This window comes from Physella acuta, unplaced genomic scaffold, assembly GCF_028476545.2.
Source record: "Physella acuta isolate Inbredline_101_S28 unplaced genomic scaffold, ASM2847654v3 ptg000491l, whole genome shotgun sequence".
In the NCBI taxonomy this organism is placed as follows: Eukaryota; Metazoa; Mollusca; class Gastropoda; family Physidae; genus Physella; species Physella acuta.
This window is the reverse complement of record NW_026732010.1, coordinates 71,952-88,210: the sequence shown is the minus strand read 5'-3', so window position 1 is coordinate 88,210 and position 16,259 is coordinate 71,952. Positions and strand designations below refer to the sequence as shown.

At 43.0% G+C, this 16,259-nt stretch overlaps 1 protein-coding gene across 3 annotated transcripts in view; it reads left to right on the top strand.

Moving 5' to 3' along the window:
- Positions 1 to 1,894: 1,894 nt before the first annotated feature.
- Positions 1,895 to 16,259, top strand: part of LOC131944412 (tyrosine-protein kinase receptor Tie-1) — a 68,864-nt gene continuing 54,499 nt past the window's right edge. For 2 of the 3 annotated variants that reach the window (XM_059305003.1, XM_059305002.1), the window contains exons 1-2: positions 1,895 to 1,982; positions 4,458 to 4,761. In XM_059305003.1, coding sequence (XP_059160986.1) covers positions 4,698 to 4,761 — 64 coding nt within the window. In that variant the 5' untranslated portion in view covers positions 1,895 to 1,982; positions 4,458 to 4,697. The remainder of the gene's footprint in view (positions 1,983 to 4,457; positions 4,762 to 16,259) is intronic. The other variant, XM_059305004.1, reaches the window with a different exon arrangement.

Below are 16,259 nucleotides of genomic sequence, written 5' to 3'. Positions count from 1 at the left end.
AGAAACATTGTAATACAGAGCTTTGGGAGAAACATTTTAATACAGAACTTTGGGAGAAACATTTTAATACAGAACTTTGGGAGAAACATTTTAATACAGAACTTTGGGAGAAACATTGTAATACAGAACTTTGGGAGAAACATTGTAATACAGAACTTTGGGAGAAACATTGTAATACAGAACTTTGGGAGAAACATTTTAATACAGAACTTTGGGAGAAACATTTTAATACAGAACTTTGGGAGAAACATTTTAATACAGAACTTTGGGAGAAACATTTTAATACAGAACTTTGGGAGAAACATTGTAATACAGAACTTTGGGAGAAACATTTTAATACAGAACTTTGGGAGAAACATTTTAATACAGAACTTTGGGAGAAACATTTTAATACAGAACTTTGGGAGAAACAGTGTAATACAGAACTTTGGGAGAAACATTGTAATACAGAACTTTGGGAGAAACATTGTAATACAGAACTTTGGGAGAAACATTTTAATACAGAACTTTGGGAGAAACATTTTAATACAGAACTTTGGGAGAAACATTTTAATACAGAACTTTGGGAGAAACATTGTAATACAGAACTTTGGGAGAAACATTGTAATACAGAACTTTGGGAGAAACATTGTAATACAGAACTTTGGGAGAAACATTTTAATACAGAACTTTGGGAGAAACATTTTAATACAGAACTTTGGGAGAAACATTTTAATACAGAACTTTGGGAGAAACATTGTAATACAGAACTTTGGGAGAAACATTGTAATACAGAACTTTGGGAGAAACATTTTAATACAGAACTTTGGGAGAAACATTTTAATACAGAACTTTGGGAGAAACATTTTAATACAGAACTTTGGGAGAAACATTGTAATACAGAACTTTGGGAGAAACATTGTAATACAGAACTTTGGGAGAAACATTGTAATACAGAACTTTGGGAGAAACATTTTTATACAGAACTTTGGGAGAAACATTTTAATACAGAACTTTGGGAGAAACATTTTAATACAGAACTTTGGGAGAAACATTGTAATACAGAGCTTTGGGAGAAACATTGTAATACAGAACTTTGGGAGAAACATTTTAATACAGAACTTTGGGAGAAACATTGTAATACAGAACTTTGGGAGAAACATTTTAATACAGAACTTTGTAACAAGGGTTCTTTCTCACGTGTATACAAAGTTGATGCTTATATAGTTATGAGAGTTCGCTCACCTAAATGAAAGTGAAAAGGTCACACTCACGTCACTCACGTCACTCACGTCACTCACGTACATACAGTGCCTACAAAAGTTGCCTACAAAGGCCGATATTGAAAGTTTTAAGTTGCCTACAAAGGCCAATATAGAAAGTTTTAAGTTGCCCACAGAAGGCCGATATTGAAAGTTTTAAGATGTTGTTTCTCTGTGATATTGTTAGCATAAGAGAGAGATCTAGTGTTTCCATGGAAACGATCACAACAAGACATTCTAGTCGAACTGGTATTCTCACAAACATTTTTCTCCAGACGGGTGGGGGGGGGGGGGGGGAAGACACTCGAATTTTATTTTAATCTTTTCCTATTTCGTCGGGGGGGAGGGGGGGGGAAGGAATGACGCCCCCGGCTAATGTGCCAGAAAGAAACTCTGTACCCATGTACACACCGTTAAAACCTGGCTTGCTGGAGATATTAAGAGTTATTGGCCTTTAAAACTGAATCGAGGCCCGCAGGTAATCCGCTGAGGCCAGAACAAATGATCTTTTGTAGCGTACAACTGTAGCGTGTGATGACGCAGCTTGCTGGAGGGGGGGGGGGGGGGGCAACCAGAGCCGAGCTGCTCCCATCTAACGCCGCCTTATCTGCCGCTGAGTTGTTCTCACACAAGGTTTTTGTCTCACCGCGCGGCCCTCTAGCACGATACCTCACTAGCAGACGGCTTGACTAGCAGACGTTACTTACAGCAAGTTGACACACACGGAACAACATCACACATGTAAGTATAGGCTACTCATCCATTCAAATATATACCTGCATATATACATGTAGGAATACATATACGTGTATAGATATATTCATTCTTACATCAATGTATACTTACATATATATATATATATATATATATATATATATATATATATATATATATATATATATATATATATATATATATATATATATATATATACATTTCATCACGATTTACTATTGTCAAATTGTTGTTTATGTGACATTCAGATTTTTAAAATACTCGACTTCGATTAGCGTATATATATATGTATAGGCATAGGTATAGGGCAGGGGTCGGCCACCTGCGGCTCTTTTGTCGTCCAGTATACGGCTCTCCAGCTCTTTGCACAAATATTATATCATTTCATTTTTACTGGACGGTGGGTTACGACTTGACCCTGCGTTCAGTGCGATGGAAGATAAGTCTGGTGAGAACCAAAGGATAGAAGCGAACTATGCCAGTTATTCACACCGATATCCAAGCCAGTTAGTCGGCGTTTGCATTGTTGAGGCCTGACTGGCTAATGGAAGACACCTCCTGAGCCGGTGATATCCGTAAAGAAAAAATAAAATAATAAACCGGGAGTGATCTCCCCTAAACTTTCTCGAATATTCTTATATAACTTGGAATATAGACATGATTTTTAATTACTTAAACTTTTAAAAATAGAATCTCATAGAAAAAAGAATTGCGCACCAAGCGAATGCCTAAACAAAATGTGCATAATAGTGCGCAATATTATTAGTACTTTATAAATTTACATGCGTTTTTTGAGAAATCGGAAATAGCGTAAATTAGTACTTCCGGTCAACGGAAATTACTCAAAATTTGAAAAAAGATAGAGCATTAGATCATTTACGTACTTGTGAAATTTCATTTATCTATCTGAAATAGTACTCAAGTTATAGGCTTTTGAAAATTCAAAGTAGAAAAAGTACCACTTCCGGTTATCGGAAATCGCTCAAAAGTTGATCAGGATCTACGATTTTAATAAAATACTTATATATGAAATTTCATCAACCTAGCTGTAACGGTACTCAAGTTATCGTGTTTACACAGACAGACAGACACACAGACAGACACACAGACATACGGACAAGATTGCAAAATTATGTTTTTCCGTATCAGTGAGGTGTAAAACGTCGAGATTTGTAAAAATCTCGATTTTTTTTGTGCACGATTGCAAGACTTTCTCTATACTTATACGTATATACGAGAAAGTAAAAATGAACAGCTTCTAAAGTGAATTGAGATAGTCCTAGAATAATATTATTTGATTACTAATTTTACTATTCTGGCGAAACATGTCTATGTTTTTATATGAATAAATATTGTTTCATATTTAAAGCTATTAATTTTAAATAACAAATCATATATATATATATATATATATATATATATATATATATATATATATATATATATATATATATATATATATATATATATATCGCGAGAGAGACCGAGAGCGAGAGAGAGAGAGCGAGAATCAATTGACAGGTGATAGTTTGCTAGTAAATCAAGACAACACAGGATTATCTTCCCCTCATTCACGTACACTGTACACCCAACAAGTCCTATCCCACATCGCCACATCGCCACATCGCCACATCGCCACATCGCCACATCGCCACATCGCCACATCCAGGCGCTTGTTACTCCATTCGCTGGCCACTGGAGCCATTGACGACTCTTTCATTGATGACTCTTTCATTGATGACTCTTTCATTGATGACTCTTTCATTGATGGCTCTTTCATTGATGACTCTTTCACTTGGGACTCTTTCATTGATGACTCTTTCACTGGGGACTCTTTCATTGATGACTCTTTCACTGGGGACTCTTTCATTGATGACTCTTTCACTGGGGACTCTTTCATTGATGACTCTTTCACTGGGGACTCTTTCATTGATGACTCTTTCACTGGGGACTCTTTCATTGATGACTCTTTCATTGATGACTCTTTCATTGATGACTCTTTCATTGATGACTCTTTCATTGATGACTCTTTCCGTACTCCCCTCCGTAATAGTGTGTAGGGGGTGGGGGCGGTACTGTCCGATACAAGAGATATTTTCACAGCCCAACTTGTGCAGCTACTGAGCGAGTATTTCCTCCTGTGACCTGCCGCTCAAGTGGGCACCCCGCCTATACACGAACGTCCTACAGTCACGTAGGCCTAACAGCGAGTCCATTCATTCACCCCCGGGTTTTTACTTCACCCCCGGGGTTGTATTTTTGCGATCAGTCCACAGCTTCAAGTGACTTGTATGAGGGAGGGGACATTTTTTTTTACACCGCCATTGGGCTTGGGCTTGGGCTTGGGGTTGGGGTTGGGGTTTGGTAAATGACGCAGCGAAGGAGATTCTAAATGAAATAAAATTTAGAAAATTTTGGACATTTTGTAGCCCGTTAAAAATTTCTTCCCAAATATGAATTGTTGAATTATATTGAACACAGGACAAAAGGTGACCATGGAACAATGACGTCACAAATTGTATATTTAACATCTGGTCTCACTCCCAGCTGGCTAATTAATTAGTCCGTCCACGTCACATCAATTAGTGTACCACGTGACCTCAAGTGTTTTATTGAAGGCGTCATCAAGCGTCAGTCACACGGTTGGCAACTGTGGACACACTTGGACACACGTGGACACTCGTGGACACAGTCGACCGGTCAACCTATTGTTTCTTGAAAATGGCAAGAGGAGTTTTGTTTTTTCTGGTGATTTTACTGCGAGAGTCGGGGTCGGCCACACTGGGTAAGTTTTGTCAGCTGTTCTCGTCTAGTTTGGTCAGCTGTTCTCGTCTAGTTTGTCAGCTGTTCTCGTCTAGTTTGTCAGCTGTTCTCGTCTAGTTTGGTCAGCTGTTCTCGTCTAGTTTGGTCAGCTGTTCTCGTCTAGTTTGTCAGCTGTTCTCGTCTAGTTTGTCAGCTGTTCTCGTCTAGTTTGGTCAGCTGTTCTCGTCTAGTTTGTCAGCTGTTCTCGTCTAGTTTGTCAGCTGTTCTCGTCTAGTTTGGTCAGCTGTTCTCGTCTAGTTTGTCAGCTGTTCTCGTCTAGTTGCTTCAATTTCAGTTGAATTGGTCCTTAAAGCTGGTGGTTGAAAACCAATGAATGAAGTCTAAAAATAGCCCCTGTTTAAACAGTGGTGTCGCTGGAGATAACGTCAAGACGACCTTATCAATAGTTTATGTTGCAAGACATCCGCTCTCAGCATCAGGGGGGGGGGGGGCTGGTGATAGGATACGTTAATGTCTGCAGGACTAATTGTTCCCCCTGACTGTCTGCAGGACTAATTGTTCCCCCTGACTGTCTGCAGGACTAATTGTTCCCCCTGTCTGTTTGCAGAACTAATTGTTCCCCCTGTCTGTTTGCAGAACTAATTGTTCCCCCTGTCTGTTTGCAGGACTAATTGTTCCCCCTGTCTGTTTGCAGAACTAATTGTTCCCTCTGTCTGTTTGCAGAACTAATTGTTCCCCCTGTCTGTTTGCAGAACTAATTGTTCCCCCTGTCTGTTTGCAGAACTAACTGTTCCCCCTGTCTGTTTGCAGAACTAATTGTTCCCCTGTCTGTTTGCAGAACTAATTGTTCCCCTGTCTGTTTGCAGAACTAACTGTTCCCCCTGTCTGTTTGCAGAACTAATTGTTCCCCCTGTCTATACTGATCACATAGCCTCAAAAATGTTTCAGAGAGAGAGAGAGAGAGAGAGAGAGTTAGAGAGAGAGACATAGAGAGAGAGGTGCGTACATGAGCTTTTATATATTAGGATTCCAACATTATACAACGTTGGTCATTACCGTTGAATGGTAAAAAGATAGAAATTCATATAATGAATTGCACTAAGATATACCCATTGGTCGGAATACTAGCCCCACCCTAGGGGAGTCTAGTCTGTCTGACATCTTATATGTCGGCACTAGCCAACTTTCACTTTGGAGCCCTAACACCCTCCCCCAGATAACACCCCCCCTCCCCCTCCCCCACCTAACACCCCCCCTCCCCCTCCCCCACCTAACACCCCCACCTTATAACAACCTCCATCCCCGAGCATCCTCCTAACAGGTATAGAGACGAACAAGGGAAATGAGATTTAAATAGGCCGAGAGTGACGTCATTTCCTCCATAGATTACGACAATCCGCTGTCTAGCAGACGACAAATTAACAGGGAATTAAATCTTATCAGAACACATTTTTAATGGGCTAGTAATGGCTAACAAATGTCAAATGATGGCCAACAAATGTTTCTTCTTCTTCTTCTTTCTTAATTTTGGTGTTGGAAGCGATCCCCTCCATCACAATTAAGTATACGTGTCAACTGGTTATGCGCCATTGAGGCCATTGATTCCGATTTCAGCCTGCTTTTCTTTTTGGATTTGCTTCCATAGCCTTTGTCCAACCAAGAACAAACAACAAGACAGCAGTTGTTTAATTTTGGAGTTGTCTCTCCTAGAAGAGTGGCTGTCCCCAGCTAACGAACCTCATCTGCCCGAGAACATGTTTAATGATGACCAACATATGTTTAATGTTGGCCAACCAATGTTTAATGATGGCCAACCAATGTTTAATGATGGCTAACAAATGTTTAATGATGGCCAACATATGTTTAATGATGGCCAACATATGTGTAACAACATGTATTCTTTGTTGTTGTGGGTTTCATACAGGAACACGAGCAACAGTGGCTGTGAAACAATAACTTTATTTACACTTTGTACAGAGAATTAATAGATCCATAGTAAATCCATGGTCACAACTGGTATAAGTACAATCACAGTCAAGAAACAAAGTGTCGTAGTAACATCCTACATTCACAGCCACAGTCCTCAGGTTCAAGTTCTAGCACACAACACCCGTTCACCTTTCGCTCTCCCTTTTATTCACTACTTTCTCTCCCCTTACGTACAATGAGCGATCTCACCCAAAAGCATGGACAAACACATGACGATCGCTCAGACAGTCCTTCCGCTAGCCAGGTACTCTTCATTCATGCAAAACACAATATAATAAGGATACATAATTATACAGTCTGTGACACGTCCCCCCTTCAATTAAAATTTTGTGTAACAAAATTTATAAATACAATATTGGTAGGGCAGGATCATGTGCCAGACAACAAAATTTTTATGCATCTCAAAAACATGGAAAAATACATTCTTTGTAGACTAATGCACAAGCATTATGTGTAATGTATTCAAATATGAGAAAGAAAAACATTTCAATTACCAAGTAATTGTATAAACAAGACAAATGAGTTTAGTGAATTACCAAACTATAATACATAGTTGAAATTATCAAAGACTTAATTCAACTCATGAATTAAATAATTATATCCTATGTAGTAAAAAAAACTTCCTTATCATCAAGGCATGTTATTACGACGCATGATTAATATACTTTGTTGTCTCCCCTAGTTGACCCATTTCAGACAAATCTAGGTCACAACACAACAACATTGCCTTTCACAGGTATGGCTAACACACAATTCATCATTGAGACTTCCGTCTTATTGTTATGCGGAATAATAGTCTCTAACTTTTACTTGATTTACTTTATTCACTGTTAATTAATAGTATAGAATAGGTTTAACATAATACAGTTTACAATCTTTTGAAATAGTACACAATTTATATTACTGATACAAATTGTTTGATATTTATATATTACAGTTACAGACTGTATAATATTAATAAACTGTAAATTGATAATTTAATCTTAGCATCCTCTATAGCATGAGTAATCGTTCTCGTGCAGTTGACGATGACCTGTATGCCATCTCTCCCTCAAATTGTAGCTTTTAGCTGTGCTACCATAATCATTTCCTAGATTTCGTGTAACTTGTGTTACTTCATTTGTTTTAATATTCTCCTCTGTTTTCTGAACAACGTCAGTGGTTATCTTGCTTTGTGTATGTTGGTTTGGTTCATCAACCAACTCAATATAAATATTATGGCATTGCTTTGGCCTCTCATAATATGTGTTGCGTCGGTAACTTCCATTAGTATACCTATTCACACTTTTGTTATTCTGATTTGAAGTTGATACATTTCTTAAATTACTGTATTTCTCACATGACTTTCTGTGTACATAATTGTTTCTTCTCTGATTTGCCAACCTATGCCAACATTGATTTTGGTAATGACCTGTTTTTCCGCAGTAAAAACATCTAGATTTTGGCTTCTTATAAACATGGTGACTGTATTCATAGTTTGCTAAATTTCTTTTTCTTTCATTCTGTGCATTAATGACATTAATGACATTCTTATTAACATGTTGACTGTATTCATAATTTGCTAAATTTCTTTTACTTTCATTCTGTGCATTAATGACATTGTAGTTTCTAGTTACTGTTTCATCTTTCTTAACTTCCTTGTGCTTCTTTATTGATTCTAATTCACACATAAATTTCTGTGTTAATTTCTCCATTTCTTTGTTAAATTTATTCTTGAGTTCTAGGATATCTTCTTTAAAGTTTGACTCCAGATTTCTAAGTAACTCCTCAATAGGTACGTTCTCTTTATTGTGGCTTATTAAGTTCACTGATTCATTAATCATCATTAGTTTATCATGATTCCTGCCATTCTCCGATGGACTTATTAAATCATCACTGCCATTGACTGATGGGCTTATTAAATCATTTTGATTACTATTCTCTGATGGACTTATTTCTTTTTGACTGCCATTCTCTGATGGACTTACGATACAGCTTTCACTAATATTCTCGTGTACCTGCGTATCATTCAATAAAGAGTCAATCTTAAGACATTCTAATGTATCTGTCACCTTTAAATCATTATTAAGTTCACCCTCTGTTTTTTCCTTGGGTTTCAATTCTTCCTGGACTATGTTACTCTGTTCTTCATTCCAAAGGTTGCCAATATTTACTTCTTCAAGTTCTGCTTTAAATTCTATCTGTTCACTTTCTAATTTTGGTTCATTTGTGTCTGTTATAGCTTTCATTTCTAATAGTTCTTGTTCATATGCTAGTTCATGTAGGCCAACTTGTTTTTCCATAGTTTCAGCCCTTTTATCTGCTCTCTGTTTTCTGTTTCTTTTTTTCCGCTTTCCTTTTGGTTGTACAGTCTCTTCTACTTTATCTAATTCTGAAATGTCTTCTTCTTTATGCATGTCTGTAATAGCTCTTGATCTATTACACACTATTTCTATCATATCATCTAGTTCTCTCAATACATTTCCATGAGCTCGTCGGGGTTGTTCTGTTTCTTCGTCCCATGCTTCTTTTGCTTCTTCTATGTCTTTTTCAAGTCGATTGGTTGCCCAGGCTATCTGCTTATTCATCTTCTTAATGCCTTGCGCCCTCGCTAGTGCTAGATATTCTTCAAAACATGACATTTTGATATATTTTCTATGACATAAAATATAAATTCATTAGTTGACAATAGATAAATGTTAATTAATTTACAATACCCTTTCTTGTATTCTGGCTTTGTTCAGTTGATTAGAGACATCTAGTAATCCAAGAAAAGTTCATAGTACATATATAGTACAAGAATAGTTCACTTTGTTGATTCCAAAAAGTTGAAAAAATTCAAAATAGCTCTAGTAGCCTGTTACAGAGTAGAAATGTGTCCAGTTTTAGATAAGACATCTTTAGGAACAGTTTAGGAACAGTTACAAAAATAAACTTGATCTGCTAAATCCAAACAGTAGAAAAACTTGAACAGCTAATCCATATAGAAAAAAACTTGAACAGCTAAATCCAAACAGTAGAAAAGAAACACTAAGACTTGATCGGCTAAATCCAAACAGAAAAAACACACAGACGATATTTACTCGACATTGGTGAGACAATATCGAAATAAGGTGATAAAAATTATCACGTTGATGACTTGACTTGAACAAGACGTCTGACTTGACTACAGCAACCCTTCTGACTTGAGTGTAGATAGATGACTTTCAAGAACTTGACGTACTTGGTAAACAGTGGAAGACCACTTCAAAAACGTTGAAAACTGCTTACAATGATAATGTGACAATTCTTGATCACTTGTAGTAACACTGTAACTTCGTTGACGATTTCAGACTTCAATATAATTTACCAATGTAACAACATCACTTCTTCAATTGCTTCTGACAATGTAACAGTAGAATCAGTAACAGTAGCACCACTTCTTCAACCACTTTTGACATCATATGTAACAGTAGACGCTCACTTCTGACACCATATGTAACAACATGTATTCTTTGTTGTTGTGGGTTTCATACAGGAACACGAGCAACAGTGGCTGTGAAACAATAACTTTATTTACACTTTGTACAGAGAATTAATAGATCCATAGTAAATCCATGGTCACAACTGGTATAAGTACAATCACAGTCAAGAAACAAAGTGTCGTAGTAACATCCTACATTCACAGCCACAGTCCTCAGGTTCAAGTTCTAGCACACAACACCCGTTCACCTTTCGCTCTCCCTTTTATTCACTACTTTCTCTCCCCTTACGTACAATGAGCGATCTCACCCAAAAGCATGGACAAACACATGACGATCGCTCAGACAGTCCTTCCGCTAGCCAGGTACTCTTCATTCATGCAAAACACAATATAATAAGGATACATAATTATACAGTCTGTGACAATATGTTTAATGATGGCCAACCAATGTCAAGACTAGTGACGACCGCACCAATATGGGATGATCGTCACTTGGTTTAACATTGTCGTGTTAAATATTTGTAAATTAAAAAAATCAAGCATATACAGAAATAAACAGAGACATAGAGACACACACACAATAACACACAGACACACACACAATCACACACAGACACACACAATAACACACAGACACACACAATAACACACAGACACACACACAATAACACACAGACACACACATACACGCATGATGACACAACCCCCCCATCTGTATGACACAACCCCCCATCTGTATGACACAACCCCCCACAACCCCCCATCTGTATGACACAACCCCCCACAACCCTCCATCTGTATGACACAACCCCCCACAACCCCCCATCTGTATGACACAACCCCCCACAACCCCCCATCTGTATGACACAACCCCCCACAACCCCCCACCTGTATGACACAACCCCCCATCTGTATGACACAACCCCCCATCTGTATGACACAAACCCCCATCTGTATGACACAACCCCCCATCTGTATGACACAACCCCCCCCCACAACCCCCCATCTGTATGACACAACCCCCCATCTGTATGACACAACCCCCATCTGTATGACACAACCCCCCACAACCCCCCATCTGTATGACACAACCCCCCCCCACAACCCCCCATCTGTATGACACAACCCCCCCCCCATCTGTATGACACAACCCCCCACAACCCCCCATCTGTATGACACAACCCCCCCCCCCATCTGTATGACACAACCCCCCATCTGTATGACACAACCCCCCATCTGTATGACACAACCCCCCATCTGTATGACACAACCCCCCATCTGTATGACACAACCCCCCCCCACAACCCCCCATCTGTATGACACAACCCCCCATCTGTATGACACAACCCCCATCTGTATGACACAACCCCCCACAACCCCCCATCTGTATGACACAACCCCCCCCCACAACCCCCCATCTGTATGACACAACCCCCCCCCCATCTGTATGACACAACCCCCCACAACCCCCCATCTGTATGACACAACCCCCCCCCCCATCTGTATGACACAACCCCCCATCTGTATGACACAACCCCCCACAACCCCCCATCTGTATGACACAACCCCCCATCTGTATGACACAACCCCCATCTGTATGACACAACCCCCCACAACCCCCCATCTGTATGACACAACCCCCCCCCACAACCCCCCATCTGTATGACACAACCCCCCATCTGTATGACACAACCCCCCATCTGTATGACACAACCCCCCCCCACAACCCCCCATCTGTATGACACAACCCCCCATCTGTATGACACAACCCCCATCTGTATGACACAACCCCCCACAACCCCCCATCTGTATGACACAACCCCCCCCATCTGTATGACACAACCCCCCATCTGTATGACACAACCCCCCACAACCCCCCATCTGTATGACACAACCCCCCACAACCCCCCATCTGTATGACACAACCCCCCCCCACAACCCCCCATCTGTATGACACAACCCCCCATCTGTATGACACAACCCCCCATCTGTATGACACAACCCCCCATCTGTATGACACAACCCCCCCCCACAACCCCCCATCTGTATGACACAACCCCCCATCTGTATGACACAACCCCCATCTGTATGACACAACCCCCCACAACCCCCCATCTGTATGACACAACCCCCCCCCCCCACAACCCCCCATCTGTATGACACAACCCCCCCCCCATCTGTATGACACAACCCCCCACAACCCCCCATCTGTATGACACAACCCCCCCCCATCTGTATGACACAACCCCCCATCTGTATGACACAACCCCCCACAACCCCCCATCTGTATGACACAACCCCCCATCTGTATGACACAACCCCCATCTGTATGACACAACCCCCCACAACCCCCCATCTGTATGACACAACCCCCCCCCCACAACCCCCCATCTGTATGACACAACCCCCCATCTGTATGACACAACCCCCCATCTGTATGACACAACCCCCCACCTGTATGACACAACCCCCATCTGTATGACACAACCCCCCATCTGTATGACACAACCCCCCATCTGTATGACACAACCCCCCCCCATCTGTATGACACAACCCCCATCTGTATGACACAACCCCCCACAACCCCCCATCTGTATGACACAACCCCCCCCCACAACCCCCCATCTGTATGACACAACCCCCCATCTGTATGACACAACCCCCCATCTGTATGACACAACCCCCCCCCACAACCCCCCATCTGTATGACACAACCCCCCATCTGTATGACACAACCCCCATCTGTATGACACAACCCCCCACAACCCCCCATCTGTATGACACAACCCCCCATCTGTATGACACAACCCCCCACAACCCCCCATCTGTATGACACAACCCCCCCCCATCTGTATGACACAACCCCCCATCTGTATGACACAACCCCCCATCTGTATGACACAACCCCCCATCTGTATGACACAACCCCCCACAACCCCCCATCTGTATGACACAACCCCCCCCCACAACCCCCCATCTGTATGACACAACCCCCCACCTGTATGACACAACCCCCATCTGTATGACACAACCCCCCACAACCCCCCATCTGTATGACACAACCCCCCATCTGTATGACACAACCCCCCACAACCCCCCCCCCCACAACCCCCCATCTGTATGACACAACCCCCCACAACCCCCCATCTGTATGACACAACCCCCCATCTGTATGACACAACCCCCCACAACCCCCCATCTGTATGACACAACCCCCCCCACAACCCCCCATCTGTATGACACAACCCCCCACCTGTATGACACAACCCCCATCTGTATGACACAACCCCCCACAACCCCCCATCTGTATGACACAACCCCCCACAACCCCCCACCTGTATGACACAACCCCCCACAACCCCCCACCTGTATGACACAACCCCCCACAACCCCCCACCTGTATGACACAACCCCCCACAACCCCCCACCTGTATGACACAACCCCCCACAACCCCCCATCTGTATGACACAACCCCCCACCTGTATGACACAACCCCCCATCTGTATGACACAACCCCCCACAACCCCCCATCTGTATGACACAACCCCCCACAACCCCCCACCTGTATGACACAACCCCCCATCTGTATGACACAACCCCCCACAACCCCCCATCTGTATGACACAACCCCCCATCTGTATGACACAACCCCCCACAACCCCCCATCTGTATGACACAACCCCCCACAACCCCCCATCTGTATGACACAACCCCCCACAACCCCCACCTGTATGACACAACCCCCCATCTGTATGACACAACCCCCCATCTGTATGACACAACCCCCCACAACCCCCCACCTGTATGACACAACACCCCATCTGTATGACACAACCCCCCCCCACAACCCCCCATCTGTATGACACAACCCCCCACCTGTATGACACAACCCCCATCTGTATGACACAACCCCCCATCTGTATGACACAACCCCCCACAACCCCCCATCTGTATGACACAACCCCCCACAACCCCCCACCTGTATGACACAACCCCCCATCTGTATGACACAACCCCCCACAACCCCCCATCTGTATGACACAACCCCCCATCTGTATGACACAACCCCCCACAACCCCCCATCTGTATGACACAACCCCCCACAACCCCCCATCTGTATGACACAACCCCCCACAACCCCCCACCTGTATGACACAACCCCCCATCTGTATGACACAACCCCCCATCTGTATGACACAACCCCCCACAACCCCCCACCTGTATGACACAACACCCCATCTGTATGACACAACCCCCCACAACCCCCCACCTGTATGACACAACACCCCATCTGTATGACACAACCCCCCACCTGTATGACACAACACCCCATCTGTATGACACAACCCCCCATCTGTATGACACAACCCCCCCCACAACCCCCCATCTGTATGACACAACCCCCCACCTGTATGACACAACCCCCCATCTGTATGACACAACCCCCCATCTGTATGACACAACCCCCCATCTGTATGACACAACCCCCCATCTGTATGACACAACCCCCCATCTGTATGACACAACCCCCCCCCACAACCCCCCATCTGTATGACACAACCCCCCACCTGTATGACACAACCCCCATCTGTATGACACAACCCCCCATCTGTATGACACAACCCCCCCCCCCATCTGTATGACACAACCCCCCACAACCCTCCATCTGTATGACACAACCCCCCACAACCCTCCATCTGTATGACACAACCCCCCCCCCCCATCTGTATGACACAACCCCCCACAACCCCCCATCTGTATGACACAACCCCCCACCTGTATGACACAACCCCCCATCTGTATGACACAACCCCCCATCTGTATGACACAACCCCCCACAACCCCCCACCTGTATGACACAACCCCCCATCTGTATGACACAACCCCCCACCTGTATGACACAACCCCCATCTGTATGACACAACCCCCATCTGTATGACACAACCCCCCCCATCTGTATGACACAACCCCCCCCCCCCATCTGTATGACACAACCCCCCACTTGTATGACACAACCCCCCATCTGTATGACACAACCCCCCATCTGTATGACACAACCCCCCATCTGTATGACACAACCCCCCCCCATCTGTATGACACAACCCCCCATCTGTATGACACAACCCCCCACAACCCCCCATCTGTATGACACAACCCCCCACAACCCCCCACAACCCCCCACCTGTATGACACAACCCCCCATCTGTATGACACAACCCCCCATCTGTATGACACAACCCCCCATCTGTATGACACAACCCCCCATCTGTATGACACAACCCCCCATCTGTATGACACAACCCCCCCCCCCCATCTGTATGACACAACCCCCCCCCCCCCCATGTCTTGATTATTGCTACTTGATGATGCAAACCATTAAGACAATTAATTAATGTCTATTTTTGGTTACTCATTGTTAGTGTTTTCCTTTCTACCTTCAATGAGTAAATATCTTTGTAGTTTTAATTGACCACTTCATTGCTCATTAGTCGGTTCGTTACTCACTCCCTTATAACCCCCCCCCCCCCCTCCCTCCCCCACCCCTTCCCCGTCCAGTAATTAGCGCTGACATCCTCTGGCCGAGGTCCCAATTGAGGGCGAGGGTTCAAATCCTTACATTGTATGTCTGTATTCTATCGCTGCAGCACAGATTCCATCTCGTGAACCAGAAATAGAACACGTAGTCTCCAACCCAACCCCGAACCCCAAAAACATATATAAGATATGTATAGACTTGTCCCCCTCACAATATATAAGATGTGTATAGACTTGTCACCCCCACAATATATAAGATGTGTATAGACTTGTCCCCCTCACAATATATAAGATGTGTATAGACTTGTCCCCCTCACAATATATAAGATGTGTATAGACTTGTCACCCCCCACAATATATAAGATGTGTATAGACTTGTCCCCCTCACAATATATAAGATGTGTATAGACTTGTCAACCCCACAATATATAAGATGTTTATAGACTTGTCACCCCCACAATATATAAGATGTGTATAGACTTGTCACCCCCATAATATATAAGATGTGTATAGACTTGTCACCCCCATAATATATAAGATGTGTATAGACTTG